Source organism: Saimiri boliviensis, chromosome 3 (genome assembly GCF_048565385.1).
Source record: "Saimiri boliviensis isolate mSaiBol1 chromosome 3, mSaiBol1.pri, whole genome shotgun sequence".
In the NCBI taxonomy this organism is placed as follows: Eukaryota; Metazoa; Chordata; class Mammalia; order Primates; family Cebidae; genus Saimiri; species Saimiri boliviensis.
Genome location: NC_133451.1, coordinates 59,204,497 through 59,223,038, shown reverse-complemented (window position 1 = coordinate 59,223,038; position 18,542 = coordinate 59,204,497). Strand labels below are relative to the sequence as shown.

The 18,542-nt window shown below is 32.6% G+C and overlaps 1 protein-coding gene across 3 annotated transcripts in view; it reads left to right on the top strand.

Moving 5' to 3' along the window:
* TECRL (trans-2,3-enoyl-CoA reductase like) overlaps nucleotides 1-18,542 on the top strand; it is a 100,371-nt gene that overhangs the window by 64,678 nt on the left and 17,151 nt on the right. For all 3 annotated transcript variants that reach the window (XM_074396208.1, XM_039468008.2, XM_039468010.2), the window contains 4 exons: nucleotides 3,009-3,112; nucleotides 11,143-11,258; nucleotides 16,242-16,347; nucleotides 18,166-18,238. In XM_074396208.1, the coding sequence (XP_074252309.1) occupies nucleotides 3,009-3,112; nucleotides 11,143-11,258; nucleotides 16,242-16,347; nucleotides 18,166-18,238 (399 nt within the window). The remainder of the gene's footprint in view (nucleotides 1-3,008; nucleotides 3,113-11,142; nucleotides 11,259-16,241; nucleotides 16,348-18,165; nucleotides 18,239-18,542) is intronic.

Sequence of the window (18,542 nt, the reverse complement as noted above, 5' to 3'; positions counted from 1 at the left end):
TGGTGATAGATGTGTATTGGAAACATATTTTCAGCATTCTTCAAGTGATACAAAGTCAGCTGAATTTTTTTAACTTACTAACATTTTCTTGTTCTTATACACAATTATCATACTACTACTGACCTTTTGGATGTCAGAGTCTTCACTATGACCCTTGTTGCAACAGTTTTCTATTGCTGTGTATCAAATGCACACAAATTTAGCAGTACAAAAAAATTATCATTTATTAAATTGAAGCCATATTATGATTGGATTTTCTGATTAGGATATTATAAGAATGGAATCAGAGTGTTGGATGAACTGAATTCTCATGTGAAGACTCTTGACAAAAACCACTTGTGTTTTTGGAAAAGTTCATATTTTATGTTTGTTTGTTCTTTATAGTTGCATGAGAGAAGTCCCTGTGTTTTTGCTGGCTGTCAGTTCCTAAAGGCTGCTGTCTTTTCTCAAAGGCCACTTGTATATTTGACATTGATCAAGCCAGCAATAGCACAGTGAATCTTCCCAATAAACTAAATATCTAAATTCCTCTGTCTCTGATTTCTACACACAGATTGTAAAAATTCATGCAATAAATCAGGACTACCTAGAGGATCTTATTTTTTAAAGCCATGCAACATAACTTAATCAACAAAGCAACAGCCTATCATATGCAGATCCTCAGGGATTATACAGAGGGCAGAAATCCTGGGGATTATCTAAGAAATCTGGCTACCTCATATGTATTCTTAGGTAAATACATTCACATTTTCAAAGCAATGTCAAATTATCTTTATATGTAATTAGATATATACATATTTTACAAATAGTAATCAATTTACATGAAATTTCTAAAATATAATTATGAAATGGTTGCCATTAATGTATCCAGATAACCATATAAATATAACCACCTAAATCATCTGGCTATTAAAAGCAGATTTATCAAGTTACTACCTTCAAATGTAATATACAATTGTATGTTTTTCATTTCACTTTAAAAAACCTAGTCATCTAATGGTAGATACATATTAACATTTTCTTATTTATTTCAAAATAGAGACTGGAATGATGCCTTTAATTATGTAGGTAATATAAATCACAAAGCATGCTAAGTATAACAATAATAATAACAACAATAATAGGATCATATATGAGAGATTAATCCATTTTGGTATATGAGTTCTAGTCTACTCATTTTTCTTCCTGCTTTGTATACATTAGTTTAAATAAAACAAAATGTATTTATCTTTTAGGTTATTAAAGAATAAGTTTTCTTCAAATATTTTATTATAAATGCTATAAAAGGACATTTTTGTACATTATCTTCCCATATTCACATTCCAGACTTGTCTCATGGTTATTTTTAAGAATGGAATTAATTCTGTTTATTTTACATCTATTTTATGAGCAGCTCCTTTCAGTAACCATTGCTATATCTTTGTCTTACTATGTCTAAGGCCTGTAATACTAGAGACCTTAGTGTGGTCTCATTTCCTTCTTTACAAAATGAATACATAAACAATCTCAGCAAGCCCCATAGTTTTAAATGTTAATGACTTTCAAATATTTACACACACTTCCAGCCGGCTGCCTATTTGTCAATTCTTTCTTGAATATCTAAGATATACCACACACTTAAAATACCTTAAGGACTCTTAATTTTCACCACCAAATCCTGCTTTTTCTGTAGCCTTCTTCATGTCAGTTAATGAGATTACAATGCACTTAAGTACTCTGGTCAAAATCTAACTGTCTTTATCTCACCGAATCCTCTTCTCTCAATCAGTTTCTCAACAAGTTGAATTTAGGCTACATTCAAAATATTTCTACAATTCATACATTTTAACATTTTCAACAGCACAACCTTAATCTAAACAAACATCAGCTCCAGCTGGATTAATTTTAAGTGTTTCCTAAATAATCACCTTTGTTTCCCTTTTTTTCTATTTTCACACAGCATTCAGAATATATTTTAAAAAGATAAATTACGGCATTCTTCTAGTGCTTTAGAGGGACAATCCATCCATCCACCAATAATTTATCCTATTATAAAATCATTTAGAAATTAGTTGAGATGCAGTCCTGCTAACACTCAAAATTACACTTTTTGTTATTTTGTTTTGTTTTCATTTTGAGACAGGATCTCACTTTGTGGCCCATACTGGAGCTCAGTGGTGTGACCACAGTTCACTGCACCATTGACCTCTGTGGCTCAAGCAATCCTCCCATCTCACCTTCCTGAACTGCTGGACCTATAGGCATGCACTACCACGCCTGGCTAATATATTTTCTAGTTTTTGTAGAGACAGGTTTGCCTCTTCACTTTCCTGAGCTCAAGCGATCCGCTCACCTCGGCCTGACAAATTGCTGAGATTACAGATGCGACCCATCACACTCATCCTAAAAATTTACTTAAAAAAAATCTGGGATCCGGGCGCGGTGGCTCATGCCTGTAATCCCAGCACTTTGGGAGGCCAAGGCGGGTGGATCACAAGGTCAAGAGAGCGAGACCATCCTGGTCAACAAGGTGAAACCCCATCTCTACTAAAAATACAAAAATTAGCTGGGCATGGTAGTGCGTGCCTGTAGTCCCAGCTACTAGGGAGGCTGAGGCAGGAGAATTGCTTGAACCCAGGAGGCGGAGGTTGCCGTGAGCCGAGATCGCTCCATTGCACTCCAGCCTGGGTAACAAGAGCAAAACTCTGTCTCAAAAAAAAAAAAAAAATCCTGTATCTTATTTGTTTAAGTCCTAAGAAATAATTCTCAGAAATAATAGGATAGTAGTAACTAATTGTGGTCTAAACTTTGGTTAGATGGTATTGGGAAACCACTGTGCATTTCAAAAGTTGCCAGATATATGTTATAAAACGGGATTGTTCACATTCTATTTTACTTTGAAGATTTCTTGTACATTGTAATTTTCATATTAAATTGAGCCTTAGCTTTTACTGATTTTACATTAAGAAGTTTTTTATCATTATGCTTTAAAATTCTATTAAAAGAACATTTTCTTATTTTTATTCTAGGCGGGCCTTTTTTGAAGGACCATATTACCATTCAAAGTATTGCAGCTTCCTCCATTGTCACACTGTATGTTACAGACCTAGGTCAACAAGTCAGTTGGACCACAGTAAGTGTCAATCTAGAATGTAACACGCATGCCTCGGGTTTTGCTCTAAATAATTCACGGACAGCCTATTTCTGCCAAATAAAATAATAGTGAAACAAAATGTACTGAATGCTGTTTTAAATTTTCTATTCTTACTATGACCAGTGGCCAAAGTTCTACTTATGTATTGGAGAAATAGAAAACCACACTTTTGAAAAAGGAAGGTAAGTTCCTTTTTAAAATATCAATCCACTCTAGGACTGAGAGCTTCAACTCTGTTAACAAAATACCAGGGGTTCAGTCTAGGTGCTGCTGCTCCCTAGAAAGCCATTGACTCTGATGACAAGTATTGCCAAGGAAGAAGGCTTCAATGGGGTGCTGCAGCCAAGGAGATGGGAGCTCAGTCTCAAATCCACCTCCCTGACTAAAACTAGGGGTTTATATAGCAGGGAATACATGCTACAATGTGTTAGAAAACAGGTTCTAGGGAGGGACAAGAAGCCATCTGGTGGGGTGATCTGATGAGTTTCAGTTCTCTGATACTTTTTTGAGAGGGCTGAAGGTTCTTTCCTGAAGAATGAACTTAGGTAACACAAATAAAAGTTTCAAACTTTAGCAGTAGAAGGATCAATTTCTACATTTATCCCAAAACAACTATCTATGGGACTATTGGACTGCTTTCATCTGCTTTCCCCTGTGCTTTGTCATTCACATAGCATCTTTTTACCTTTTCCTTCTAGTCATCTAGGGACATCATAGACCCTTTTGACACTGGAGAGAAGAGTACAGAATATCTGTTAAAAAGGAGGTTCTCAGGCAGAGAAACAAACTTTTGGCAACAGATCATGAAAAAGTAAACATTTTTTAGCCTGTGAAAATGTTCTTGTGGCTCCTTTTGGGGGAAAATAGCAGATCCTTAAATGATAGTATCTGGAAATGGCATTAGAAGAATGAGGACTACATAGAAAAGATACGGAGGGTTAAGAGGCAGTGAAAATACTTGGTACTAGTACACAGTACTGAAACATTCATGGGTAATACAATAAATCAGTAGAATACCTTCAGCATCAAGAGGAAATGTTAATATGATATTTAGTAACAGAGGCAGTGAAATAATTAACAAATAGTTTTGATGTACAAAGAATGGTGAGCTTCATTTGTTTTAATAGCATTAAACTTCTGTTATGTGTATTGTTTAAACTATGAAAGCTTTTTCTTTGCTGTTACATTCTACTCCATATTTGTGATAACTTTTAATATTTTCTATTCAAAATGGCTTTTCTTTTTGCCAGAATTAACAATCCGCATTACCATTCATCCTGATTTGAGCTGTTTCTTTAAAATTAAGCAATTAATTTTTGTAACTATTACAAAGGTATGAAAATGTATATATTAATATTTAATTTTTAAGCATAATCTCACAAAATTTAATTTTAAATTTGTTAAGTAAAATATTGCTACATCTGTTAATATTTTCTAACAATCTTTCCTTGTAAGATATATTTCCTGGCCAGGCACGGTCGCTAACGCCTGTAAATCCCAGCAGTTTGGGAGGCCAAGGTGGGTGGATCACCTGAGATCAGCAGTTGGAGACCAGCCTAACCAACATAGAGAAAGCCTGTCTCTACTAATAATACACAATTAGCCTGGTGTGGTGGGTCATGTCTGTAATCCCAGCTACTCAGGAGGCTGAGGCAGGAGAATTGCCTGAATCCAGGAGGAAGAGGTTGCAGGAGCAGGGACCGAGCCACTGCACTCCAGCCTGGGAAACAAGGCAACAAGAGTGAAACTCCATCTCAAAAAATAAATAAATAAATAAATAAATAAATAAATAAATAAATAAATAAATAAAAATAAAAATAAATAAAATAAAAAATCTATTTCCTGTGTAATTACTATGTAATTAATTAGTTCTATTTTATGTTTTCATTAAATAGTTTATTTACTTTCGAAAGTATATTGAGCTTTTGAGTACTAATTTGTAGCACTGAAGATTGAGTTTAGAATTTATGAATTCTTATGAAGCATATTTTAATCTTTAGAAAGCAACCTATAGAAGATACATGCATTCCGCAAATTAAGTTTTTAATACTGTACTTAAATGTACTGTCTAGAGATCTTTGCTTAAAAAGATTTTAGAAACACATGTTTGGTCTTCAAAGGTTAAAATATTCAAAGGATCTTTGTCCACATTTACAATGAAAAGGGAATTCTGTTTACAGGAATTGTGTCAGAATTAGCAGTATTAAATAATTATAAATTTCAGCTTCATCACTTGGATAAGCATTGAGACAAAAACACACTAAAGTAGAGTTAGTTGACAATTGCACTAGAAAATTATAGCTCATTTGAGAGGAAAATCATCTATGTGACAAAGAGAACTCTGCAAATAGGCTGGATATTTTTAAATCAACCCTATGGTTCACATATCCTTTTCCTACAAATGAGTCAGTTCTTTTAAATACTAAAAATATAGACATTACATTGCAATCACACTCATTTTGTATCAACTAAATGATACACCAAAGGTAATATTTTACCACATATGATATTCTTGTGCATTGATAAATATAAAAGTTTGTTCCTATAATAAAATATTTCATAGTGTTGTGGAAGTAATTAATTTAGCAAGGTTAAAATTGAGATTTTAATATTTTTCTCCAACAAACAGTGTGTTACAAAATATTGAGAGAATTTTTCCTCATTTAACTTGCAAAAACTTAGGATAAAGGATTAATATGATAACATAATCCTCATTACATGTTATATGTTAAAGTTTTGCAGTTTTCACCATTTTTATATTAATTCTTGTGTGTATGTATTAATGTGTAATTCTATGTAATTTCTCCCTTAAGTTCCTCTACATACCACCAATGCCAAGATAGAGAACTGCTTCATCCTTAAGAAGAACTTCTTCATGTTATCCGTATATACTTACATACACTTTTTCCCATCCTAGAGTAACCACTGATATGTTCTTCATCTCCCTATTTTTGTCATGTGGAGAATGCTCTATAAAAGGATTCAAACAATATTTTGAGATTGATATTTACTTTTCTGTAAACATAGTTTCCTTGAAATCCATCTTGATTGTTGTATCAATAATCGGTTCCTTTATATTGGTGACTGATACTCAGTTATATGGATGTAATGAACTTTGTTTAACCATTTACTCTGAATTACATTTGAGTGATTTTTTAGTACTTGGCTTTTATAAATGAAGCTGCAGTGAACATATATGTAGGGGTATTTTGCCTGAACTTTAAAAAAAATTATCTGGGACACACTGTTGAGTTTTAAGTATTCTTTATATAATTTAGATTCGAGTCCTTGTGTATGTGGTTTAAAAATATTTTCTCTCAGTCTTTAACTTGTCTTTTCATCATCTTAACAGAACTTCTCACTGCCAGAAGTGTTTTCAATTTAATGCAGTCTAATTTATCAAGGATTCCTTCTAAAGATCATGCTTTTGCTTTCGTATGTGAGAATCCTGCAACTTAGCTCTAGCTCCTGGAATTTCTCGCCTGTGTTTTCTTATAAGAGTTTTATGTTTTGCATTTTTATGATAGTCTATTTTAATTGTAAATTCCACATTTTTAATCTCTAAATCTTATTTTCTTCAATTTGTCTCGTGTATTCTATAACCTTTTTTTTTTAAATTAATTGTCATTCTCTTTTTGTATTTCATCTGTGTTATTTGGGTACTTACATCTTTTATTTTACTAACTCTAGGAGTTACCAAAGAGGTTACAGTGCGTACCCTTGAGATATTTAACACTAATGTGCATTTTTACATTTGATTTTACTAATGTAAAAATACTTCATAAATAGTTGAATGACTTTATATTTAAGCTTCTCCTGAATCATCATTCATAGTTTTGGTATAATTTTCTATAAATGTTAAATCCAAATAAATTACTAAAATTTTATCTAATAAATATTTATTTAGATTTATTCTTTTTGCTGAAATTTAGTTATTTCTTCTAATGCTGAGTTTACCTCTGGTCTCCTTCTGCCTGGAAAACATCTTTAGAGTTTTATTCTACTTCTGTCATTGATAAATGATCTCCATTCATGTTTATCCTAGAATGTCCTTATTTTGGCCGGGCGCCGTGGCTCATGCTTATTATCCCAGCATTTTTGGGAGGCCGAGGCTGGTGAATCACAAGGTCAGGATTTCAAGACCAGCCTGACCAATATGGTGAAACCCTGTCTCTACTGAAAATACAAAAACTTACCTGGGAGTAGTGGTGGGCACCTGTAATCCCAGCTTTTCTTAACTCGGGAGGCCAAAGTTGCAGTGAGTCCAGATAGTACCACTGCACTCCAGCCCAGGTAACAGACTGAGACTCTGTCTCAAAAAAAAAAAAAAAAAAAAAGAAAAAGGAAAAAAAAAATTCTTGTTAACTTTATTGTTAAAGAATATTTTTATATAAAAATAAGTTTATATTGGCAGTTCTCTTTTATTCACTTTACAACACTTTATTGTTTTAATTTCTGAACTTCATTGTTTCTGTTGAAAAGTCAGCTATATTCCTTTGAAAGTGATCTGTCTTTTCTAAACAATTTTTACTTGGTTTTGTTATTAGTGATTTGACTATGATATGCACCATTACGATTATATTTCTATTTGTCTTGCCTTAGTATTGTTGGTGGTTTTGTGTTTGTGTGTGCATGAAATTTGATATTTGAAAAATTAGCTACCATTATCTATTCAACTATTTCTTGTCCATTATTCTCTTTAAATTCTCCTTTTAAATTTTATATTACATTTTCATAGTTTTCAAAGTTTTTGCATACCTGAAAATCTCAACTTTATCTTTTATTTAACACATAAAACATAGTTTTTATTAAAGTTTGTGTCTAATAATCCTGTCATGTGAATCTTCTTTCTCTCTCTCTTTCTTTCTTTCTTTATTTTGCTATTTCTCTTGGTTTTGCTCACAATTTGTTCAGTCTTTGTATACCTGCATATTTCTAGGTGCAGAAAATTTATGTGAAAAATTTTAATTTTAATGATAACTAAGTCCTAGGGTGATTTCTGTTTTCTTTCAAAGGTAGGTTACCATCCTCCAGATGAATGAATTGCATTATTAGGTCCAAATCGTCTTGATCCAATCAATGATTGAAATGATTTTAGACTGAGCTTCAGAATCTGTGGAGATAGTTTTATAAGGCCAACTTCATCCTTTATGGATGATGAACAACAGCTTTTGTTTGTTCATTCCTAGGCCCCATCAAAAGATCTGCTCTTCTTCTCAGGTTCATATGGGGCTTCATATGCAAGGTTCAATCTCTTCCTGCTGCCGTTTTAAAATTCTCAACCTTCGAATTCCTCAATCACATTATATTTCTGAGGGCTAAAAAAAACTTTTTAAAAATATTTTGATCAGTGTTTCTCACTAAACTCATTAGTTTTCTGTGTTTGAATTATCTAAAATAAAAATCTCCATCATATGTTATTTATTTGACAAACTACAAACACACAGACACACAATCTTTATTTAGCATGATAATGACTTCAAAAGTATTCATTAAGTACAAAGTGATATTACTGTATTACAGCTGAGAAATGCTTCCAGATAACACCCTTGTCTTCAAGAGATTAAGGTTAAAACTACTTTGTTTTCAAGAATTCTGAAATACATATTTTTTAACTGCCAATAGCAATTTTAGAAAAAGAGACAGTAAGTCCAGCGACACCCTAATAATGATAGCATTAATTTTTTTTTCAAGATAGAATGAAATGCATTAAGCATAGTTTAAGCACATGGTTCCTAACCAATTCAACATTGCAGTTTCATGTTTCAGAGTATTTTTTAAGCAGATTATTCCCTTTTTCAATTTATACATATGTCACATTGAATATTCCACTGAGGTTTCGAAGACCCCCAAACTCCTTGCTTGCCTAGTAGAAGTAATAATTTTTTTTGTATTCAAAACAAAAGATTAGTCTAATGAATATGACTTTTTCGAAAGAGAAAATATTAATGTATGTAATAATATAAATAAGTTGGAATTTCAATATAGTGTTTTTCTTCAAAATAAGAAAAAAATAAGGTGTATGTGCCTCTTTAGAATATAGAATCTTCAGTAGAATTTTGTATTATAGGAAAGTTTCCAGTCTTTTTAAGTTCTTGTGTTGGACTTGGTCTTTATATCTTTGTATCTGTTTACTTGATTGCACTTGATTTTGATTTTGTTTTACTTCCTCTTATTTAGTGGAAAAAAACAATTGTATTTTCAGAAGAACATATTGATATTTGTCTATCTAGCCCTACTTTTCCTCATCTTGAACTATTTCCTGATTACTTTCTAGGTTTAATAAAACATCTTTTCTCCTTTCTTCTATTTGTACTGAAATAATACTTTTCAAATGCATTGTCCAAAAGTTATTTATCACTGTCTAGTGCTTTCAGGACATTATTCATAACCTAGTACTTTTTTTTTACTCTCCGTATTCTAGCATAAAAATATTCTTTATAAAATAATAGGCTTCCTAAAACACATTTCTATATGCTAGTAGGCTCTCTGAATTTTGTTTGAGGATTGAGATAAGATTATAGTTTAATTTCCTGTCATCCAAAGAAACTTCAGATCTGCGTTAGTGCTTTTATTAAGTTAATAAAGAGTGACACTTGGTCCAAGATAACTACTGTACACAGCATTTTATATTCCTAATATGTTCTTAGAGAATTTGCTCAAATTCGACTTCACTAGATCAATTGGTGTCAAAATAACTATTTTAAACTTTTTATTGTACTAAAACAATTACCCTCTTCATTATTCTGAATTTTTGACATTCTATCATTAGATATTCACAAGGGGTAAACATTTTCTTTATATCTGAATAATGAGGCATTTTGTACACATAAAATACTCCAGTGTCTCAAATGAGACTGCTTTTATCATGAATTGATCAGAATTTGCATTGTTTTTACTTCTCACACACAAATCTTTCTTGGCTCATGAGAAAATAGTTAAATTTCTAAAAGGAAGAATTGTAAGTGAAAAAAACCTCCATACGTAAATTGTTATTTGTGTATTTGTGTGTAATTATATATAGGTTATATATAGTGTATGTGAATGAATATGAAACCATGCATAAATATTATGCATTCTAATAATGTTCTAACCAATGTGTACAACTAACTGCATATTTGAGTAAAACATATCCAGCTACCAATTTATTCTTCAAAACACGGTAGCAAGTGAAGACAAAATAGTTAATGGCAGTCAAATTTATTATTGTCAAGTCTTGTTTTTTTCTTTTTTATTTGAAAACTCCAAAGTAAATTATTTTCTCCTCTCTGTCTAAATATTTGAGAAAATTGAACATGATTTTATCATTAAAAAAATTAAAAAGTCATCAAATTTACACAGTTAGCCAACTCATCTTTTGAAATCATTTCATCTTGTTTTCAATTACCTTTCCAAATGCTATTAGTGTCTCTCTATAGTTCAAATACGGTTACCCCCACTCGGCTCAAGCACTCAGAAGTTAATTCTTTTAACCACACAACTAGACTCATTAGAATTAAAGAATAAAATTTCTAATAGAGAAGACTGAATTGTTTCCATTTGAATTAGTGTCAAATCAGTAGGTTCAAGCTAACAGGCCCCTGGAGGGTAGGGAAGGGAAGAAAAGAAAGAGAAAAAAATAAATACTTTAGCTCATTCAGTTTATTGACAGGGACAGTTCATACATATGATACTGTGTGTATTGGACTGGGTAAACATTCTGAAAAATAAACTAATAATCATCTGTTTATTCAAATAAGTTCTCCTTTTTACTATATCTAATGAAAGAAACCAGTTTATTAGGTTCAATATTTATTTTTATTTTAAGTTAATTATTCATATATTTTGCTTTTTCCTTCTTGTTCCCTCAAAGAAGACATTATTTCCACTATCACTTAATCTAGTTATTTAAAAAAATAATTCATCTGTCAATTTCACCAATTTATCCAGTAGGCTAATACTCATAGACACACATAAACCTTAAACACATCTATATTTATTGTTTAATCCAAATCATCTTTGATTTTCAGGTATTTTTGGCTGAATACACAGGACCTCTGCTAATATATCTCCTCTTTTATTTGAGAATCCCATGTATATACGATGGAAAAGAGAGCGCTAGAAGACTACGCCACCCAGTGGTACAGTAAGTGATGTGTGTGTGTGTGTGTGTGTGTGTGTGTGTGTGTGTGTGAAATACATGTGAATATATAAGTGATATATATGTGTGTATATACATGTGTGTGTATATACATATATAAATACACATATATATATATAAAATATACACATTAAAGAGGAGATGAATTAGTAAGGAGACAAAATATTAATAAAAGTTTTTGGTAAACTCAATTAAACTGGATATAATTTTATGGAATATATTTTAGATAACCTCAAATAGTGTATATACATCAACTTCCAAATTTGTAAACTAAGGACTATTAGGTATACCTTAAAATAGAGGTAATTTGGTGTCACATGATGGCTCATGTCTGTAATCCCAGCACTTTGGGAAGTCAGGGCGGGAAGATCATGAGGTCAAGAGATCAAGACCATCCTGGCCAACATGGTGAAATCCCGTCTCTACTAAAAATACAAAAATTTAGCTGGGCATGTTGGCTGTGCCTGTAATCCCAGCTACTCAGGAGGCTGAGGCAGGAGAATTGCTTGAACCCCAGAGGCGGAGGTTGCGGTGAGCCGAGATCACGCCATTGCACCCCAGCCTGGGTAACAAGAGTGAAACTCCGTCTCAAAAAAAAAAAAAAAAAAAAAAAATAAGTGAGGCATGGTGACGCTCACCTGTAGTTCCACTTATTTGGGAGGCTGAGGCAGGAGAATCTCTTGAACCCGGGAGGTGGAGGTTGTGGTGAGCCCAAGGTTGTACCACTGCACTCCAGTTTGGATGGCAGAGCAAGATTCTGTCTAAAAAAAAAAAAAAAAAAAGTAATTTGTGTTAATAATGATCACAGCTGTCAACAGAAACTGGGAAATTCAGAAATATCATTAAAAGAAGCTTGCAATTATAAAATTGAGAGACCATGTATAGGACATAAAATATAAGTACTCACTAAAAGTTTATTTATTATTATCTATTATTAAATCCCTATTTATTTGACAATTTTCATAGGAAAGAAATAATGACCAAACTAATAAACAGGAAGAAAAGAGTTTACAAGTTACTTTTTATAAGTCATAATTGAAAATTAAGCACCACTTTGAAGTATGACAAATAAAAGAGTAAGGGAATAAATAAAGCATTCTATATAACTGTGGTTATTAGCATATTGTGAAAATAATCTCTCTCTCTCTCTGCAAGAATGATTCACCAAATGAAATAGAAAGAAAATATTTATTCAAGATGCTTATTGGGCTCTGGAGAGAGAAATTTGTTAGAAAAAAAGACCTGAAAATTTTTTTTCATTAAATAAACTCCAAGTGAATTAAGAAGAAAATGTTAAATGTTTAGGTCATATGAATCCTAAAAGATTGAGAACTTTTATCCTAACTTTCTTACCTTTAATCAAGTTTTGGTTAACTTTAATTACTGTACTCCAGCCACACTTATCTCCTTTCATGTCCTGATTTTCTACTGTATTAGTTCGTTTTCTTGTTGCTGTGAAGAAATATCCAAGACTGAGTAATTTATTTTAAAAATATATGTTTAATTGACTCTCAGTTCTGCAAAGCTTGGGCGGCCTTAAGAAATGTACAATTATTGCAGAAAGTACTTCTTCACATTTTCATGAGGGAAAGGAATGCTCAATTATTTTAAAAAGAGGCTGGGATAAAGAGTTTGGTGGAGAATCTAAAAGTATTCATTTTTTAGGCCAAATATGGGACATATACCAAATGTGTAGCAGAGCATGAAGAAACAAGTTTTTTTTTTTTTTTTTTTTTGAGACGGAGTTTCTCTCTTGTTACCCAGGCTGGAGTGCAATGGCGCGATCTCGGCTCACCGCAACCTCCGCCTCCTGGGTTCAGGCAGTTCTCCTGCCTCAGCTTTTGTATTTTTAGTAGAGACGGGGTTTCACCATGATGACCAGGATGGTCTCCATCTCTCGACCTCGTGATCCACCCGCCTCGGCCTCCCAAAGTGCTGGGATTACAGGCTTGAGCCACCGCGCCCGGCCCGAAGAAACAAGTTTTCTTCAGTGTCATTCTAACTGACTCATATTTTTCCTTTTTTTTTTTTTTAATTTTATTTTGTTTTGTTTTTGAGACAGGGTCTTGCTCTGTAGCCCAGGCTAGAATGCAGTGGTTCAATTATGTTTCACTGCATCCTCACTCTTCAGGGCTCAAGCCATTTTCTCGCCTCAGCACCCTAGGTAGCTGAGACTATTGGTGTATACCATCATATCCAGCTAATTTAAAAAACATATATATATTTTAGAGATTAAGTCTCATCATGTTGCCCAGACTGTTCTTGAACTCCTGGGCTCAGGAGAATCTCCTGTCTCAGTCTCCCAAAGTGCTGGGATTATAGGCATGCGTCACTGCACCAGCCTTACTATTCTTAAACACAAATATAGCATGTTTGGTAGTATCTCAGTGGTGAATGTATTTGTGCCACATTGTTCCCAACTAACAAATACATTAAGTTTGTATAAGTAACTCCACAGCAGATAGATAAACTGCTTTTGAAATTTAGGTGTCTAGCAGGGCTTTAGAGAATAATCACAAAGCTGTGTCACCTAATTTTTGAGATGATGTTTTAAGATGAATTCTTTTTTTTTATTATTGCATTTTAGGTTTTGGGGTACATGTGAAGAACAGGCAAGATTGTTGCATAGGTACACACATGGCAGTGTGGTTTGCTGCCTTCCTTCCCCTCACCTGTATCTGTCAAGATGAATTCTTAAATGTTGCATCCAATTGCCACAGACTAAAATGTTGTCTCCAAAATTGGTTTGAATTAATGTTACAATGTCAAAAGAATTTTCTGCTAAGTTCATATAGAAGGAGATTTCTATATGTGACTCAACCACCACAAAGTAATTCAGATCTCTTAGAATCCTCCACACACTGAAACTAAAGGGATATCTCCTGTAGGAACTGTAACCACATCAAGTATCTTATGAATCTATTGCCTGAATATTTCCTTTTCTTCAACAGAAACCAGAAACCTGGTGCAATGCCTCCCTTGCTGTTTCCAAAGCTGAAGATGTGCTTTTCTATGCTGTGCCCTCATATCCTGAACCTTACTTGATTTAAAATAAATAAGATTTTATCAGTACTTTCTTTGGGAAAAATAATTGGATTCATGCCTATTTATGGTTTACAGTTAGTTTAGAAATTAACAGAAAATAATCAGTGTTTGACTAGAAGTTAAACATAATTGTATAAAATAATAATGCTTTGAAATAAAATCAAACTTGGTGAGTTAGCAATGATGTACAATGTGGCATATATATAAACAGTATGGTTCTACTTGTATATTCTGTGGTGGTTCCTACACTCTCATGGTATAGTGTAAAAGAAGTGAATGAACTAATGTAGAAGAATCACAGATTGAACCAAAATTTCTCACTTATGGCTCTGCTACATTGCTGCTTTCTTATAAAACAAAAAACAAGTATATTACCCAAGGGTTTTTGTAACTACTTCTACAAAAGAACAATAAAATGAGGAGAGATACCAATTTCCTTGTCTACCTTTTGAAGTCGTAAGGCAGCTTCTTATATCATGACTTTTACTTCTGTTTGTCTGACTTTCGAGAAAGCTCTTCCCCCAGATATCCATGTTGTTTGCTCTCTTACCTATTTTTCAGAATTTATCTATTATTATACTTATAGGTATATGCATCACATAAAACATTTATGTTACATAATAGGTGCACAATTTGTTTTTCCTGAATTAACGAATAATGATAAATTTGCTGCTGACCTAACCAGGATAGTGTTAGTTTAATTATTTGTTTTCTCTAAAGTCACCCTACTCATACCAAAAATCATTTCCATAGAAATAAACTCCCAGACTTATAAATAAACTCAATGTCTGATTTTATTATTATATAGAGCACCTTTACTAGTTAAAGTATGTCATCAGTTGAGTGTGGTGTCTTATGCCTCTAATCCCAGCACTTTGGGAGCCCCAGACAAGTTGATCACTTGAGCCCAGGAGTTTGAGACTAGCCTGGGCAACAAAGTGAAACCCATTTCTACAAAAAATACAAAAATTTGTCCAGGCATGGTGGCATGGGGCTGTAGTTTAGCTATTCAGGAGGCTGAAGTGGAAGGATTAGTGGAGCCTGACATATTGAGCCATGATTGTGCCACTGCACTGGAGCCTGGATGACAGAGCAAGACTCCAACTCTAAAAACAAAAATAAACAATACACAAAAGGCATGTCATCTTTGATCCCTATTTATTTCTCTAATAGCAAACAAAGTTTTTGAGATTTTACATTTTTATATATAGCAAAATAGGTACAGATCTTAATGAAAACTATATGCTTTTTAGTATATCCAGAAAAATGTACCTCTGTAAATCATATTTTACATTTACTTTTAAGATAGTAATTATATGAAAATGATAAGAGGTAGTAACTTAGAATACAGCAGTAAAAACAAGGACACAGAGAGACAGAATATTACAATATTCAGTAGAAAATTTAAAAAATACAAAACAAAACATAAAGCTACATTATTACTGCACTGAAATGCAATTTAAGCTTTCTCCATCTTAGTATTTGCTAAAGGACAAACAGACAATTAAAAAGTTATTCTGAATATTATAAAATGTCAAATGCATTCCAAGTAGGCTTTGGAAATTTTTAAAACTTGTAGATTGTCAGTTTCAGTCAAGACATTTTGTTATGAACACATTTGCAATTATTATGTTTATACCTACTCCTGGGACAGGTGTGAGCATAACAGTTTATGACTGGTATTATAAAATATTTTAGTGTCATCAGAAGTAAATTTACAGAGACTCTTATAAAACAGCTGCTTTTATTGCTAAATTTTGAAAATTAAATATTAAAGCAAGTATTTGGGTTTTAGTTACCAGAAACAATATTTCCTAATAGCTAGAATATTACAGCAAACTAAAAATTTTAAATGTATCATGCATAAGGCAAGCCAGAATTTCAAAGGGATTTATTTTAATGTTTACTTTTTTTTTTTTTCAGCTTGGCTTGCTTCTGTCATTGTATACACTACATCCGATACCTTTTGGAAACCTTATTTGTTCACAAGGTTTCTGCAGGACAAACAACTTTGAAAAATTTGATAATGGTGAGGATGCTTTGTATTTTTTTTTTATTGAGACATTTTATATGTTGGATTGTTTGCAAAATATTTAATCACTGTTTTCTTCTGAAACTTAGATTTTCATGTTTAATTGTATAAGCATATCTTAAACATTCTTTTCCTCAAATGCCATTTTTTGAGTAATATATTTAATTTGAGCTTAATCCTATAGAAAAATTTGTCAGCTGGGCGCAGCGGCTCAAGCCTGTAATCCCAGCACTCTGGGAGGCCGAGGTGGGTGGATCACGAGGTCAAGAGATTGAAACCATCTTGGTCAACATGGTGAAACCCCGTCTCTACTAAAAATACAAAAAGTTAGCTGGGCATGGTGGTGCGTGCCTGTAATTCCAGCTACTCAGGAGGCTGAGGCAGGAGAATTGCCTGAACCCAGGAGGTGGAGGTTGCAGTGAGCTGAGATCGTGCCATTGCACTCCAGCCTGGGTAACAAGAGTGAAACTCTGTCTCAAAAAAAAAAAAAAAAAAGAAAGAAAGAAAGAAAAAAAGAAAAAAAAGAAAAATTTGTCATTACCTCATATTACAAGACAAGCTAGATAATCCTAGATATCTTTTAATTTTGGTAACATTAAGCATTGATTTCAGATTTCTTGAGTGCCACTCAAAGAGAAGAATATCAGATAAGAACATTCCTAAAAACATATATCTGTGTGGGATTAAAATGATGCTACTATATTCCTTTATAATGGCAGTTGTCAATATGATGCTAGTGTCTTTGCTCTTTCTAGAAACTGTGAATGCAACAGTTATCAACTATCAAATAAGTACTAAAAAATGAAAAAAAAGTATGTAAAATGTTGACATAGAAAAGTACATTAGACAACATGTTGAGATTCAATTTTCAATTTAAGTTAAATTTTATTTTTTTTTCAATTTAAAATATATTTTCAAAAAAGGTTTGCCTGTACAAAAAAGTCCTAGTTTTTGTCAAATATATGCTTTGCAATATTGCTAGAACATTATAGTACACTAAACAGCTATTTTATTGTTGTCATTGCAATGAAACAGTAATCTCTGAAATTCTTATGCCTCAGAAGTCATTTAGACCTGCTTATTATTGATAGAATAACTAATCAAATCAATTCAAGATCACCATTATTGACTATAAGTCTTAAATACAAGCCATTTCCATTCCAGTCAATCAACATGTTTTACTAATTATTAAATAATTTATTTTTTACATTTCCTAATTGTTGAAAAAACATAAGCATATCTTAATAGTAACTGATGTTTTATTTTTAGCAATTTGTTTACTACTTGCTAGACAAAAATAATTCTTACCACTTTTCTAAAATATTTTGTTAACTTGACATATATCACAAATATTCATTAATATTAATATAAGTGGAGCAAAAAAATCCATCTTCTTAGTGATATGAAAATAGTATTCTTAAAATGCTACTGTTATGATCTCCTTATGCCTTAGTTTAGTGAGGTCCAAGTTTTTGTCCCCCAACTAAGAAGAATAAGACACATGCATACCGGTGAGTAGGGCAGATTTATTAAGCAACAGAAAACCTCTCAGCAGCTAAAGGGTACCTGAAGAGCGTTGCCAGAAATGGGGCTGAATTCTGTGTCTTTTATGTGGCAAGGACAAGGAAGTCTTCTGTGGGTTACACCCTAAGGGGAGGGGGTAAAATTCCTGCTGAGGGTGATGCATCTGCACAAGCCTGGGGTTGGCCATAGCTACTCCATCTTGGCACAATACATATATATTATAGGTGTGTCACATATATGTATGTTACAGTTTTTTTTTCTAATTTTTATTTTGTTTTGTTTTATTTACAGATTTGTGCCTTTTACTGGGGATTTACTTCTTGGATTGCCTATTACATTAATCATCCACTATATACACCACCATGTATGTAGGGTTCTTCTTAATTAACCCCATACTAAATGGCCAACCTAAAAACTTTGTTCTAAATGGTATACATGTTATGCACAGCACAGAATTAAGGGATAAGTAAAAAAATTAAACAATTCCATTTTAAATTGCTTTCATATGTATTTAAATGCTTACATAAGCCTAAAAGACCAATTTGACTTATTTCAATTTATTTTCTTTCTACATGAATCAACAAAAATATTAGTAGATTGTAAACCTCCAAAAAACAGATAATAAAATGAAAAAGCAAAAATTAAAGAGAAAATTATTATATAACTAT